The 15,604-nt window shown below is 39.3% G+C and overlaps 1 protein-coding gene, 1 non-coding gene and 1 pseudogene across 2 annotated transcripts in view; 2 read left to right on the forward strand and 1 right to left on the reverse strand.

The window, feature by feature from the left end:
- LOC101659157 (phosphoacetylglucosamine mutase-like) overlaps window positions 1-7,136 on the forward strand; it is a 29,014-nt gene extending 21,878 nt beyond the window's left edge. The window contains 3 exon segments of the mRNA XM_045283843.1: window positions 5,801-6,069; window positions 6,071-6,945; window positions 6,947-7,136. Coding sequence (XP_045139778.1) covers window positions 5,801-6,069; window positions 6,071-6,945; window positions 6,947-7,136 — 1,334 coding nt within the window.
- On the reverse strand, window positions 2,480-2,640 carry LOC115873259. The gene has a single exon (XR_004048311.1). It is a non-coding gene; the product is annotated as a U1 spliceosomal RNA (small nuclear RNA).
- A 5,995-nt stretch (window positions 7,137-13,131) lies between the features above and the next one.
- LOC101659470 lies at window positions 13,132-15,254 on the forward strand (annotated as a pseudogene).
- Window positions 15,255-15,604: the final 350 nt, after the last annotated feature.

Here is a 15,604-nt window from a genome sequence, read left to right on the forward strand (position 1 = left end):
ACCAACCCCAGATTGAACATGTAGCCTTTAAGTTGTAATTTGCTGAGAATTTTCAACAAGATTAGGTACTAAATTTTGTGTATTTTTTTTCTGGATCCATGGGATGATTATATTTTTCTCAAACACGATAAAGTAGATTAACTACATTTATAATGTTGGGTGAAATTTGCATTACTAGAATAAGCTTGATTAAGCCATATAATACATTTTATACTGAAAAGGAAATATAAATACATACTTCTCCTGACTTATCAACAATTTTGTTAGCTGATACCTTGCATTGACAGCAATAACAAAAATAATCTACTGACTATTTTGTGTATTAAAGACATATACCTGGCAGCAATAAATGTGGAGGTACAAGGTGAGAGTAACTATGGCTATGATAATTAAGGTTATATAGCCAATATTTTCAGGGCTTTGTAGGAATGTAGCAATGTAATTAGGTATCTATTCAATGCTAAAAAATAAATTAGCAGTATGTCATGATAAAATTTGTCTATCATGGGAAAGTATCATTTGGCAGCTACATAATAATGTAATCGTTCTCCATTTTGTCATCTCCATTTTCTCATAGTGCTGATTTGCACATTATGATGGGGCTTTGGGAGCAAACCATATTGATTAGTGTGAAATGGGTACACATATTTAGACAAAAAGTCTTCAGTATGTTAATAGAAAAAAATCCCTTTTATCTTTAAATAGCAATTATTCGTGAGTTTTTTGAAACCTTTTTATGTGTGTGTTTGTGTGTTAATCATTGGACCACTAACCACAAGCTTCGCAGCTCCCGTGTGGGAGAAGAACAGGATAATCCGATCCTCTGAAGATTTGCAGCCTCTGAAAACCTGGACAGAGCTGCTATGATGCAGTCAACTTGAGTGCAGTTTTTTTTTGTTTGTTTGGTTGGTTTTGCTTTAAATATTATCTGTCTTTCATCTATCTATCTATCTATCATCTTCTTCATCATAATCATCATCATCATCATCAATCTATCATCTATTTGTCTATTTATCTGTCTGTCTGTCTGTCATCTATCATCTATTTTAGAAGCAGGGGAGAAAGACACCGTGATTAAACAATTGGTGTCTAACCACAAAGGAGAAAGTTCAACACCACCAGTTACTATGTGAAAGAAAGCTGTGGCAATGCACTCTAATAAACATCACAGCCTTTGAAACCTTATGGAGAAGTTTTGCTCTGCCTTATAAGATGTGGCTACACATCGGAATCAACATGACAACAACCCACTGACAATCTTAGGCTGCTAACCACAGGGCAAGCAATTCAAAACCACCAGGTGAAAAATGAGCCTTTCTGTGTTTTTTTTTTAATTAATTAATTTATTTATTTTAATCATTTTATCAGGGGCTCATACAACTCTTATCACAATCCATACACACATCAATTGTGTAAAGCGCATTTGTACATTCATTGCCCAGATGAGCCTTTCTGTATCCATATGATTTACAGACTTGGAAACCCAACAGGATGTTCTACTCTGTCCTATAGAGGGCCCCTCAATTGGAATTGGCTCGATGGCAGTGTGTCTGGTGTATTTAACTATTTCAAAAGGATACAAATAAAAATGCATAAAACTTTACTTCTCAACATGAACTCCATTATGCTCAAGACATTTTTGTAAACTATGGTATCAGGAATTTGGATGACCTCTAAAGAATAGATGGTCTTACAAATTTAACCTTGTCAATGCAGGATTTTTTTAATACTTTTTTTATTATTAAATACTTTTATTGGGGGCTCTTACATCTCTTATCACAATCCATACTGGATAAATGTATTATTTTTTTAAGTGGGAAACAAACAGAAGTTAGAAGAAGCCAAATTAGTACTATTAGTGGGACACCTATTGATTGTCCACTGATAGTCTTGTAACTTGTCTTTGGTGTGTCAAGGGAAGATGCAGGGGCATTGTGATGGTGGAGAAGGAGACTGGCGAAGCTTTAATGGGTATTTTTCTGCCAAAGCTTTGGCTAACTTTCTCAAGACACTTTCATAATAAGCAGATATTATCATTCGTTAGCCCATCAGAAAGCCACCAAGCACTTGCCTTGAGCATCTCAGAACACTGTTACCATGATCTTACTCCTTGGTGCTTGTGGCTCTGATTGCAATTTATCTTCCCGATCATAGTAGGGAGCCATGCTTTATATGCGATCACAATTCATCACAGAAAGGCTTCACGATCTTTAACCCATTTTGAAAAGAATTTCCATTGAATGCTATATTCTTACCAACTGGTTATCCTGGCACAATCGTTTTCGAAAATCTTGCTAAACTTAATTAGTCAGTCAGAATCATGTAAGCTAAACCAATCGATGCATTTACTTTGTTGGCTGTTGTTTCTGCTGTTAACCATCTGTTCTCCTCCATGAGTGCATGACCAACCTTGATTTTTTCTCAAAAACTGATGTGGCGGGTCTGCTCCTCTGGGTTTCTTCTTCAATAATTTTCACTTTAGGCAAGAGCTCAAATGCAATTCCCCATGACCACACACTATGTAAGCAAGTTTCCCACATTTGGGGAAATCACAGAGGTCGCCACATCTGGAGTGCACGGGTCAGTCTACTCAAGAAAAACCACCTCTGTGATTATGTTATATCCCTGCCAGTGAAGTGTTCATCTTCAAAGTTGTCTCACCTCTTCTTAAAACAAGTTATCCATGTGCACACTGCTAATTTCTTTGAAGGAATTGTCTCTATAAACTTTTTGTAAAGTATCAATAATTTTATCCTTTTTCCTCCCCAGGTTGATCATAAATTTGATCTTTGTTTTTGCTTCCATTTTAGCAGAAACACATAGGGATCATTTCAACTGTTGTCTTTCAATCCTTCTTAGTGTCTCAAACTATTTACTGTCCAAACATAACACGTTAGTACAAGTTTATTTGGGTGTAAATTTTTTAAGTCATTCATTTTTATTTATAAAATGAATTTTCATAAATTTTTAAAAGATGATGTATATATTTTTTCAATTTAGAAAGTTTAAAGATATTTGTGTTTATATTAGTGATATAGAGTTATTTGTTGAAATTTAAATAATTGTTCAATTTTATTTCTTCTGCCTTCCTTATATCTCCAGTCACTTTTATAGTGCCTGCCTCACATATGCGATAAATAAATGTTTTGTAACTGAATAAATAATAATAATTGCTAACAATTATTCATCACTTAATCTGAAAATTTCTAAGAGCTCTTATGATCTGGATATTGAGAGTGGGGCTTGTTTTATCTATGTCTGAAAATGTTCATGTCAGCAAATGTCTGAATATACTGATAGGTCAGATAGGCTCCCTAGAAACAACCAGGGAAATTATTTAAAAATTGATTAGATACTCTGTAACTTCATTTATAGTCTAAACATTTAGCTTCTTGAAATCTATCTGAAATTCTACTGAGCACAGGGGAATAACTGCATCACACAATAACAAGAATTTTTACTTGTGAGGAGTTTTCTTCTCCATAAACTTTGCTTTGTTTTTCCCAGAATGCATAACTACCAAGTCCATTTCTTATATCTCTGCAATGTTAGGTTTTGAAAATATTCATATTTATGGAAAATTTGAAGATTACTGTTAAGAACACAATATACTCTTCATTTAAATATACAGGTTTCCAGTTATCTTCCAATATTTTCATTATCTCTTTTATTTAATGTATATGCATACACATTTTAATGTGTACACCTGATTTTGGGGGTGACTGTTTGAACACCAGTTGCTTCCATCATGGTATTTTATATCTCACAGCTCACTGTGGCTGAGTGCATTTCAAATCCTCTCTGCCTTTCAGTGCCGTGCACCACTGCCCTAACGTGTTTGCATAGCTGCGAGCTTTATGGAAGCACACTTCACATCTTTCTCCCATGCAGCACTTGGTTATCACTTAACACTATGCCATTTATACCTTGTTTTTTTTTAATATAGAAATTTATATCAAAATTGTACAAAAGTTAGTAACATGCATCCTGAATTAAAATCCATTGTATTCCATATAATTGTAAGAGGATTACTGTTGTTAGGCATCATCAAGTCAACTCTGACCCACAATGACCTGGTGCACAACAGAATGAAATACTGCATGGTCCTGCACCACCCTCACAATTGTCCCTGTGCCTGAGCCCACTGATGCAGCCACTGTGTCCATCCATCTCTCTGATCTCTTCCTCTTTTCTGCCACCCTTCCACTTTACCAAACATGATGTCCCTCTCCAGGGACCGGTCTCTCTTGACAGTAGGTCCAAAGTATGTTAGCCAAAATCTTACCATCCTTGCCTCTCACAAGCACTCAGTCCTTACTTGTTCCCACATAGATCAGTTTGTCCTTTTAGCAACCCACGATACTTTCAATATTCTTCTCCAGCACCACAATTTAAATGTATCAATTCTTCTACAGTCTTCTGTATTCAGTGTCCATCTTTCACATGCATATGAGGCAATGGAGAATACCATCACTTGGATCAAGTTCACCTTAGTCCTCAAGGGAACATCCATGCTCTTCAGTCCTCTAAAGAGGTCTCGTGGAGCAAGACTGCTGCTTCCATGAGCCTTGATTGTTGGTCCAAGCAAGATGAAATCCTTGACAACTTCAAACTTGTCTCCACTCATCATGATGTCACTTCCTGGTCCAGTTGTCAGGATTGTGGTTTTCCTTGGCTATGATCCTTGATCTTCATCTTGAAGCAAGTGCTTCAAGTCCTCCTAGCTTTCTGCAAGCCAGCAAGGCTGTGTCATTTGCATACAACAGGTTGTTGATAACCTTTCCTCCAATCGCGATGCAACACTCTTCTTCATATAATCCAGTTTCTCTGCTGGTTTACTCATATATAGATTGAAGAAGTATGGTAAGAGGATACGACTCTGATGCATACTTTTCCTGATTTTAAAACATGCAGTATTCCCTTATTCTGTTTGCACAGCTGCCTCTGGATCCATGGACAGGTTCTGAACGAGCACAATGATGTGGTCCAGAATGCCCACTCTCCTCCAGCTTATCCACAGTTCATTATGGGTCCACAGAGTCCATGATTACTGTAGTGAAATAAAATAACTAGACAGGACTCTTCTATTCATTATTGCTTAAATTGGCACCAATAGACTGGTGAGAGCATGGAAATAAGGTTTAGAGGACACTAGCTGAGGGATTCATCAGTTTTGATATTCCACTAAAAGGAGCAATCGCAGAAGTAGAAATGAGGAATCCCTGGACAATAAAGAAAGAACAAATACCAATGGGTTGTGTGCACAAAATAATGGAGGCAGCAGAGACACTGGAAGGCATTGCATATAAACTATTAGACAGAGCTGAGGAGCCATGCCAATATCATGAAATAGAGTGGTGGACTTCTCAGTCTATAGAATAAGCAAAGGTGAGTGCCCTGGGGCAGGAGGCTGCAAGGCAGTGTGGGATGCTTTCTGGGCATTTACACATTGGACTGCTAATTGTAACACCAGTGGTTTGAAATTACTAGTTGCCCCTTAGGAGAAAGAAAAAGCTTTCTAATCCCCTGAAGAGTTACAGTCACAGAAAACCTGTTTCCCAAAATGAGAACCTCACATAGGCAATTCTATACTGTCCTTTAGGGTTTTGGTATCCCCTTTATGGTAGTGAGTTTTGGGGGGTTTTGTTTGTTTGTTTTAAGAATTAACTAAGTTTAATCTGGCCATTTGTGGACAATGAAGGTGGAAAAATAAGATATTCAAAATAATGTTTATAGTGATTCTTAACATTAGCCAAAAACAATTAAATTTGGTTGTCAAATAAACTGCACACTGCTCCAGTCCATTTGTCAGGAGAGCGTGGGCATAGCCTAGCCCAAGCCCTTCTCTGCAAGAGATTCTCTGTAATACACGGTGTGACTGTGTTGGGAGGTCAATTCCATGATTATGGCTTGTTAACAACACCGCAGCTGTACTACATGGTGTACTGTCGAAATACCAACGACCAGTATGAGCAGCCAAATGTGGAAGGTTACTATCAGAAACACGCCAAGGCTTTTGTGGAACTTAACAAACAGGCTTCCTACACAGGAGATGAACGAAGAACAATTGAAGGCTGACTGTGCTAATGGTATCCGGGCCCTGAAGCTGAGAGAAATGGAACACTACTTCTCCCCCAAGGTGTCAGTTCTCCTGTTCAATGCTGGGACCAAAGGGAAACTCAATCACTTATGTGGGGCTGATTTTGTGAAAAGTCTTCAGAAACCTCCTGAGGGAATGGAAATGAAGCCCAATGAAAGATGCTGTTCCTTTGATAGCGATGCAGACAGAATTGTTTATTACTACCGAGATGCTGATGGCCACTTTCATCTCATAGATGGAGACAAAATAGCAATGCTCACTACCAGTTTCCTCAAAGAGCTTCTATTGGAGACTGGAGAAGATTTGAAGGTTGGTGTTATACAAACTGTGTATGCAAATGGAAGCTCAACAAGATATCTTGAAGAAGTGATGAAGGTACCTGTCTATTGTACTAAAACTGGTGTAAAACACTTGCACCACAAGGCTCAAGAGTTTGACATTAGAATTTATTTTGAAGCAAATGGCCATGGCACAGTATTATTTAGTAAAGTTGCTGAAATGAAGATAGGACAACTAGCACAGGAACTAGAAGGTAATAAAAGGAAAGCCGCTCAGATTCTTGAAAACATTATTGACCTATTTAACCAGGCAATTGGTGATGCTATTTCTGACATGCTGGTGATTGAAGCAATTTTAGCTTTAAAGGGCATGACTGTACAACAGTGGGATGCTCTCTATACAGATATTCCAAACAGACAACTCAAAGTTAAGGTTGCAGACAGGCAAGTTATCGGTACCCCCAATGCTGAAAGACAGGCACTTACACCCCCAGGACTGCAGGATGCAATCAATGGTCTGGTGAAGAAGTACAGACTTTCCCGGGCTTTTGTCCGGCCCTCTGGAACAGGATGTATTTCGAGTGTATGCAGAAGCAGATTCTCAAGAACGTGCAGACAGCCTTGCACATGAAGTAAGCTTGGCCGTCTTTCAGCTGGCTGGAGGAGCTGAAGAAAGACCCCAACCAATTTCTGAAGACAGTTTTATGTTCCTGAGATACTGGATATCCTTAATGGTGTTTTTTTTTTTCTACATCTGAGTCTTTAAAACACGACTGGAGTAATTCACTGGATAAAAACACTACTAGAAAATTCATTAGACATAGGTAAGCCTTATACTTCAGTTTTTAAAAGCAAAACAAAAACTTACCTCAAATTTGATTTAAGTATTGGATCTAGTCATTAACTTTACAGGTGTGTATGGAAGAATTCATGACAGTTGCTAGAAAATAAAAGTTTATTTAACTCTTGGACATTTTTGTTGTCCTGCAGTAGTCACCACCTGTGGACATAGCCGAATTTTTAGGATGATTACAGAAGACTGACCTATTTGATGAACATCACCAGCACTTCAGAGGCCTAACTATGGCGGTTGAAAGGCTAGGGCTTCATTTATATGGTGGCATGGCCCAGGTTCCAGTCTTTTATTACCACTCTTGGTGAAATACATGGGAGAAAATTGGACTTGTAATTCCAAGTAGCACACAGTAGCGCCGGCTGTGCCCCTGAAACTGTGAACGCTTCAGGAATGATGGAGGACAGCGTGAGTGAACGAGAAGCACACCAGACTAGGAATTTCCCTTCAGAACTGAACTCCCTTTTCACTCTTCTTTGCCACATCAGACATAGGTATAAAAAAACTAAAAACCTGGAGAAGGATCCTAGTGAGCGTCCCACGAGTTTCTGCGAAACAAAGATTTGCCACAGAGAAATATGGTCAAGTCTAGGGAGCTAGAAATCTGTTACTACTTAATTGCACATTGAAGTATCACAAGGAAGGATTTCAACTCCTGACTGGGTTGTAAACCAAATCCATTCCCCTGACTCCAATCAGGCCTGCGGATGGTGCATCACCAGGAGCATAGAGGGAGGAGGAAGAAGTGCCTGGTATTATTATTTTGGGGATGTCCTCATAAGAGGTTGAAATCTGTGAGCATCATTAGAGCTGATCCAGATAAGACAAACAGAGCATCCCAGTTGCCTGCAGTGTCCTAAGGACCAAAGAAATGGCTAAGACTCAGGAATCACTGACATTCAATGATGTGGTAGTAAAGTTCACCTGGGAGGGATGGCAGTTCCTGAACCCTGCTCAGAAGACCCTATAACAGGATGTGATGTTGGAGAACTATCGCAACCTGGTTTCCATTGAAATCCAGAAAGATGATGATCATTTCCTTGAGCACTTGCAATGTGAAAGATGCATGAGATGTTTGATTTACATGAAATAATTATAAAATCAGATTTAATCATTCTGAAATTAAATCAGAACAGAAGCAACAAAAATACAGTACTCAATGAAGAGGGGAAAACTTTTCTCCATGTTGAACAAGAACAATTTTGTACTGAAATGAAATTCCCAGAGTGTGAACAATCCAGGCTCATGAAGTTACAGTGGATTCAGCATCAGGAATTTGATGAAACTGAGAAACCACACACAGGTGAGAAATGTGGGACAGCCAAGCAGTCTTTACTCTGTGAGCACCAGATCATTGACATACTAGATAAGACCTATGAATGCAGTCGTTGTGGGCAAAAATTCAAGAAAGTGTTCAAGCTCAATGAACATTATCAAAAAGCTCATGAAGGACAAAAGCTAGGAAAATGCTTGCAATGTGGCAAACATTTTCAAAGTAAATCATACCTCAAGGGATATCAGGAACCTCATGTGGCAGGGACGCCCTGTATATACAGGGAATGTGGGAAAGGCTTCACAAGGAAGAGTGATCTCACTGCTCATCAGCAAACTCATACTGTAGAGAAACTCCATGTATATAGTCAATGTGCAAAAGCTTTTATCAGGAAGAATTACCTCACTATTCAACAGCAATGTCGTACTGGAGAGAAACCCCACGTATGTGGTGCAGGTGGCAAAGGCTTCATTCAGAATGCACATCTCAAAACTCATCTACTAACTCATGTAGGAGAACAACCCTATGTACGTGGTGAGTGTGGTAAAGCTTTCAACCAGAAGCAACATCTTCTAGCACATAAGATAATTCACACAGGAGAGAACCTCAATGTGGCAAAACCTTTATCTTGAAGAATGCTCTCACTGTTCATCAGCAAACTCATACTAGAGAGAAACCCCATGTATGTGGTGAATGTGGAAAATCCTTTACCTGGGTGGCTTCTCTCACTGTCTATCAGCGAACTCATGCTGGAGAAAAACCAAATGTATGTGATAAATGTGGAAAAGGTTTTGTCAGGAAGAAGAACCTCAGTGTTCATCAGGGAACTCATACTGAAGAGAAACCCCGTATACATAGTGAATGTGGCAAAAGCTTCATTTAAAAAAGAAATCTCAAAACCAATCCACGAATTCACAGGAGAAAAATCCCATGTTTGTGGTGAACAATGCCTTACAGCACATCAGAGATTTCACAAAGGAAAGAAGCCCTTTGCATGAATTAAATGTGGAAAATCTTCTATGTGGAAGCCAGGTTTCCTTAAACATAAGAGAATTTCCAAGAAGAAAACCTTCCATTGGAGTTGGTGTAACAAAGCTTTCAAAACAGAGGAAGAGGCGCTAGAGTTTGGCCTGGGCCGAGCATGGGAACAGGCAATTGCGACTTACCATAAGGGGACCCAGGTTCTGCATTGCTATCCCTCTATTGAGATGGCCCAACATTGTGGGGAGAGGGCCTCCCAGACTTACACAGGGCACATGGATACCTCATTGCTCTTCCAGCTTTCAGTGCCCAAAAGAGAGCTGAACCTGGTGTTTCTGGATCACAGCTATACCAAGCAGTACAGTGCCCACCCAGATGTACAGTTGTGCCTGCCCCACCTGCATGCTCTTTGTTATCCCCCTCCCCAAGAGACAGCATAGAAATACCATAAAATAAGAACAAAGAAAATAAAAGATATATGGAAACAATTAATCCAGAGGATGAATGGACCAGAGCAAACCTCAGCCTCCACAACCATGAGACCATAAGAACTAGATGTTGCTTAGCTTTCACTGCTAATTACTCTGAAAGGGAGCACAAGAGAGGGTCCTGAGTTGAGTGGGAAAAGAAAGTGGAACAAAACCAAAATCATAAAATAGATCAGGCTTACTGGTCTGGTGGAGACTTGGAATCCACAGTGTGGCCTTTGGCGATTCTTCACTCTTGGACCTGTGCTCACTCCTCTGACTCAGCTTTCAGGCCAACAGTATACCAGCTTGGAGGGAAAGAATAACTTCTGAGAATAACATACACTCCCTGGAAGATCAATTGTACAAATTCAAAGAGACAGCATTTGATTACGGATAAAAACTGTTGAAAGCAAGAAGGAACAGGAAAGAAGGGTGAATAGTATAAAAACACAAGGAGAGTGGAAGTGGGAAGAAGGCTGGTATATCTTGGGGATTGCAATCAATGTATGAATTGTTGAATAGAAAACCAATTTACTCTGTAAAGTTTTAAGTCATAAAAAAGTTTAAAAAAACACAACTAAAAACTTTATTTTCTGTGGCAAGGTTGGAATTACTTAATGGGAATTGACTTTTCAATTGCAAAATACACATTCATTTTCTTATCTTATTGATTTATCATAACATTTTGAAAGGTAGGCAGATTCAATCTCATTTGCAGATAGTAAATGGTGAGACTCAGATTAAATGACTCCTAACTGCACAAGTCGAGAACAACAGTTGGTCTCTATTTGCCTGAAGCAACCAAGGAAGAGGGAGAAACAGGAACAAGCAGAGGATATAGTGTGTGGCTAACTGTCCACATGAACAACTTCCTATTGTTCTGAAACTAGAAGAACTGGATGGTGCCTAGCAACTACTAATGGACAATTTGATCAGATTCCATAGGAGAATGAAATCACATGAGGTAAACTACAGAAGAGAATTTTACATTTTCATGGAATCCAGGTTTTCTGAAGTCATGGGTGCTAAATAAACCTCTAAAAAGATTGGCTTCAAACCATCTTTAAACCTGAAGCCTTAAACAAGTGGCATCTATTTAAAGACTTAATACGATTTAAAAACATACACGTTGATAAATTTTGGATGATAAAATATCCCTTGAAGTTTTCTTAAAGTCAAACAACCAAGCAATCTTTTGAGATCCATCTATAGGGGATGAATCTGACAATAACTGCTCAAAAAATCAGATAGGGAACTTCACGGGGACAGTATGTCTATATTAATGGGAGAGGCAGAACGTGGAAAAGAAGGCAAAGAATGGTTGGATAACTTGAGTAATGCTATTATGACAGGTAGGTTTATGGGAATTTTTGTTGTTTGTTTTCACATGTGGAATTAATTGAAGGATGGAGCAATAAATGGCTTGGCGAACCTCTTTTTTCTTGTCTCTTGCTCTTTGATAATCAGACCAGTGTGAAGCTGCCTTAATTGATTCTCTGCCTTAACTTGCGAGTTACACTACCTGTGGGACACCAAACCTGTGGACTATGTTGCTGTAGTCTGAGATTCCTTCAAGGCCTGCCTCACCACGCTACAGGAGTATACATTACATGAGCTGGGGACTGTCGGACTTGTCATTTGGCTGACTGTTGGTGACGTGCTTTGCTGTTTGCTGCTTGTGGCCAGATTGCCTGAATTGCTCTACAGAGGACTCAGCTGTCTGCTTCCCTGACTTGCACCCGATGGCCCTCAAGACTTGCAGGACTGCCAGTGTATTAGTTGTCTCATGGAAGTGAGTTGCACTGAGCCATTTGTACTGCTCTATAGACAAATTAGCTGTTTATTTCATATGTTGTATATCTATCTATCTATATAAATATATATAAAATTGTGTATCCTGGTTTTGTTTCTCTAGAGAACCCTGTCAAACATAGTTATTGATATAAGTGCATGAAGAAAATCCTAGAGAGAATCTTATTTTCATTTGGATATCTGTTTCTACCAACTTGATAGTGCATGACAACAAATAGATCAAAGTTTGCCAGTGGTTACCAGTAACAAGAAGTCAGGGAAAATAAATATGGAGCCATTGATTAGGGAACACAGAGCTTCTGCTAAAGGTGATGGGAAAAAATGGAAACAAATAATGGTTATGATTAAATACCATGACACATAATTAATGCCACTAACTCATACATGTGAGGAATGTTAAAAATGCAAAGTTTTCCCGCATTCATGCCAACGTCTCCTGTTAAATACGCAGGATTCATGTCCTGCGGATATTTCCTCTGCTCTGCCCAAATTGTCTCTTTCCACTACCGTCACTCACAAGCCATTTGACTGTCCTGAAATGTTCCCTATGTATATCATTTCCAACAATTTAGGGGAAGAAACAGGCCATGGTGTTCTCACATTTTCCAAGTTCTCGACAGCATGCTGAACATGATGTCATTGTGTAAACACATCTCATAAGAAAAGCCGCATGAAGACGCTTAAAGGTGGAAGAGCAACCAAATACTACCCTGAAACTTTGTTTCTTCATCCATTATATCATTCCTAACTCTTTCATTGATCCAGGCCTTGGGTGAAGGAAAGTGCTTAAAGAAAATTCCTTTGATTACCCTACCTTCAAATACAGCCAGCATTTCAATTACTGAAACGATATGTAAGAGCTCATCTGAATACAATGCTCATTTCCCCCCTGCTCTGTGAGAGAGTCCTCTTTGTATCTCTGGGCTAGGGTGTCAGATTGTTTTCTGAGACAGATGCCATAGATTATCTTTGAAACACTATAGAAAAGGAGTGTTTCACTATTCTTGTAAGCATTTGAGGGCAAAGAGAGGGGGATTTTTCTGTAGGTTTGATAGTAAATAAGAGAACGTTCCTTAGAGCTGTTTAGAATATGAGTCTGACCCAAATTGAAGCACTTGCCTGCTCTGCTCTGCAGCATCTCCAAGGAGCTGATCTTGGGTGCTGTCTCGATAAAGCTCAGAGTTGGGGTCAGCTCTGTTGGGAGGGAAGCTACAAAGAGAAATAGCCACAGAACTCAATGGATCACTGAACTGGAAATTCAAACAAAGAGATGTATGGGAGAGTGGGCAAGCGCACCCAACAGCTGAGTGTCTTGAAATGCAGCGAAGAAGAGCTGCATTAGGATGCAAGTGGCTCTTTGGGCCATGATACAGAAAACAGCTGCTGTCACCGATCTAACTACAGATGAACCCACTACATCACCAGAAATTGCATGGGAATTGGATAGGAGTGGCATGGGAGAGGCTTTAAAAATGGAAGTATATTGAGATGGACTGTTTTTAAATTTAAATTCTAAAAAATGAAATCAGATATGCACACTATGACTACTATAAATTTAAGTCCTCCTTGTTTTCTGAAGCCAGTGAATTTCCTGAAATTATTTTCTGGAGCCACAGCATTTGAGTTTGTAGTTGCGGCTCCTGACTTACTTGAAAGCTGAAGATGCGGATGGAAGAGATTACAGGATTTACCTGTTTCAAACCAGGAGGAGTAGGACTTGGTGCCCCTTGCTTTCTGTCCAGCATACGTACATCAGGGCTATTATGGTTCTGTCTGTGTAATCATGAAGAGAATACTCAGGGAAAGACAGAGAGATGACTCTCTTGGATCGCCCAGAGTGTTCGAGTCAGACAGAGGAGCGCATGATTTTGCTCTATTTCTCTGCTCCCGCAGCCCCCCAACCACCCACCGCCTCCCATTCTCCCTCTATCACTTTTATCCTTTTTCCAGGTGAAGAAGACAATGAAGTAATCTTAGACAGGCTTTAGAATGTGTGGAGCTGACTTAGATGGCTTGTTTCAAAAATCAATTACTGGGCACTCGGGTGAAAGATGAGCTCAGTCAATGGTGCTTCTTTCAGGTTCCTAGAGAGTGCGAAAAAGACAGTACTTGAGAATTACTTGAAAACCACATACAGCAAAAAATGGATGACATTATCCAAAGTGTGAGAGTAAAGACATGCTTGTTTCTGATGATGAGGCAGAAAGAAAAGCTATCTTCCCAAATAGAAAAGGCTTATGGAAAAAGCTAATGGAAATGGTTAATGGTAGATGCACTGAAATGGAGAAACAAAGACAAGAGGACTGAAGAAAGAGAACAGAGGAGCAAACACATAGAAGTGAGCGGGACGTGTTAAAATAATAAAGAAGAAGGAAAATGCCATATGCATGAGCAAACAGGCTGAGAGGCTGGAGGACATAGCTAGACAGGAACTGAAGGGCATTCGAGGAAGGAGATGATTCACTACTTGTGACAGGTGTACCTGTCAATCAACCAAAATATCTGGAAAAATAAAATAAGATTTGAGGCTCTAGAAGAATAATGAGAAGCATAAACAGTAAATATGAAGAAGATGAAATAATCCAATATGAAGAATTAGGGAAGTCTCTGGGGGCTGAAGTGTCTTTGATTGGTCACGGGAGATGACAAGGCAAGTGAGGTAAAGGAGGAATCTTCTTCTCCTGGAAAATGAAAAACGAATTCCTGAAGAATTTTAAAGGTGGAGACAAGAAAACTAAAGAGGCCAGTTGAAGACAATGCAAGGCCATGCTGAGAGGCGGACTTTTGAAGAAGCAAGGCTGCAAAGGGTCAATGAAGAGGAGGAAGAGCAAGACAGAGAAACAGGTTTTCAAGGGGACTGCTCTGGTTAGCACATACTCAGTGTTGTGGAAAGGAAGAAAAAGATGAAACTGGAAAGAATCGAGGAAGAGAGATGGTATTCGCTGAAGCAAGAAGGAGCTTGGCCATAGATGACAACTCTGCACAGATGAGAAACCAGCCCCCAAGAATCTGATGCTGGAAAAACTGGAGCTCGATTTTGAATAATTACTAAAACCAAAAAATTGAAGAAGAAAAACAGTGAACAGAGGAGGAACAAAAACACGAATTTTAACAACTGAGACAAGGAATGGCAGAGAAAGAAGAAAATGAAACCTTTGAACTTAGCAGGGAATATGAAGAATTAATAAGATTCAACAGAAGTAGGGTTTATTCAAGAAAAAAAATCTAAAGAGCAAGTTTGAAAATGTTGGACAGTTATCTGAAAAAGAAACAGAAGAAGATGGAAAAACAAGCAAGAAGAGGAACAGTGGATCTTGAAATACAAGAGGGAGAAGCAGAAAACTTTCAGAGGAAGGTGATGTTGCTATCAAGAGCAAGGCTCCATTTACTTATAAAGAGAATATGCAGACTAGTAGAAGAAAAAAGAACTGAGGAAGAGAAGTTACTGTGCCCGCAGTTTGAACAGAAGGAAATTGATGCCGCATGACCCAAGGTACCAGGCTTACATGAAACTGCCAGAATTTTATGACTATGCAAACTATCCTCACCTTTGTGGTAAGCTGATAATACACTTCCAAATAATGCTACCTGATTATAATTGCCAACCTGAATATACTTATCTTAATATTGAAAAGGGAAGAGGAGGGAGATGATATGGGTAGCACCATGTAGGTCCCCACTATTGGAGACAAAACAAACCACATCAGGAGCTCCATGAAAAAACACATCCTTTGTAGCTGACGAGCCAAATAGATTTACTGTTACAGTAGCAGGAGAACACAAACTGAAAATCACTTCAGGTTGGGAAGACTAAATATTACAGGATAGAGAAGACGA

Source organism: Echinops telfairi, unplaced genomic scaffold, assembly GCF_000313985.2.
Source record: "Echinops telfairi isolate 266 unplaced genomic scaffold, ASM31398v2 ScPeMD7_7467;HRSCAF=8505_1, whole genome shotgun sequence".
NCBI lineage: Eukaryota > Metazoa > Chordata > Mammalia > Afrosoricida > Tenrecidae > Echinops > Echinops telfairi.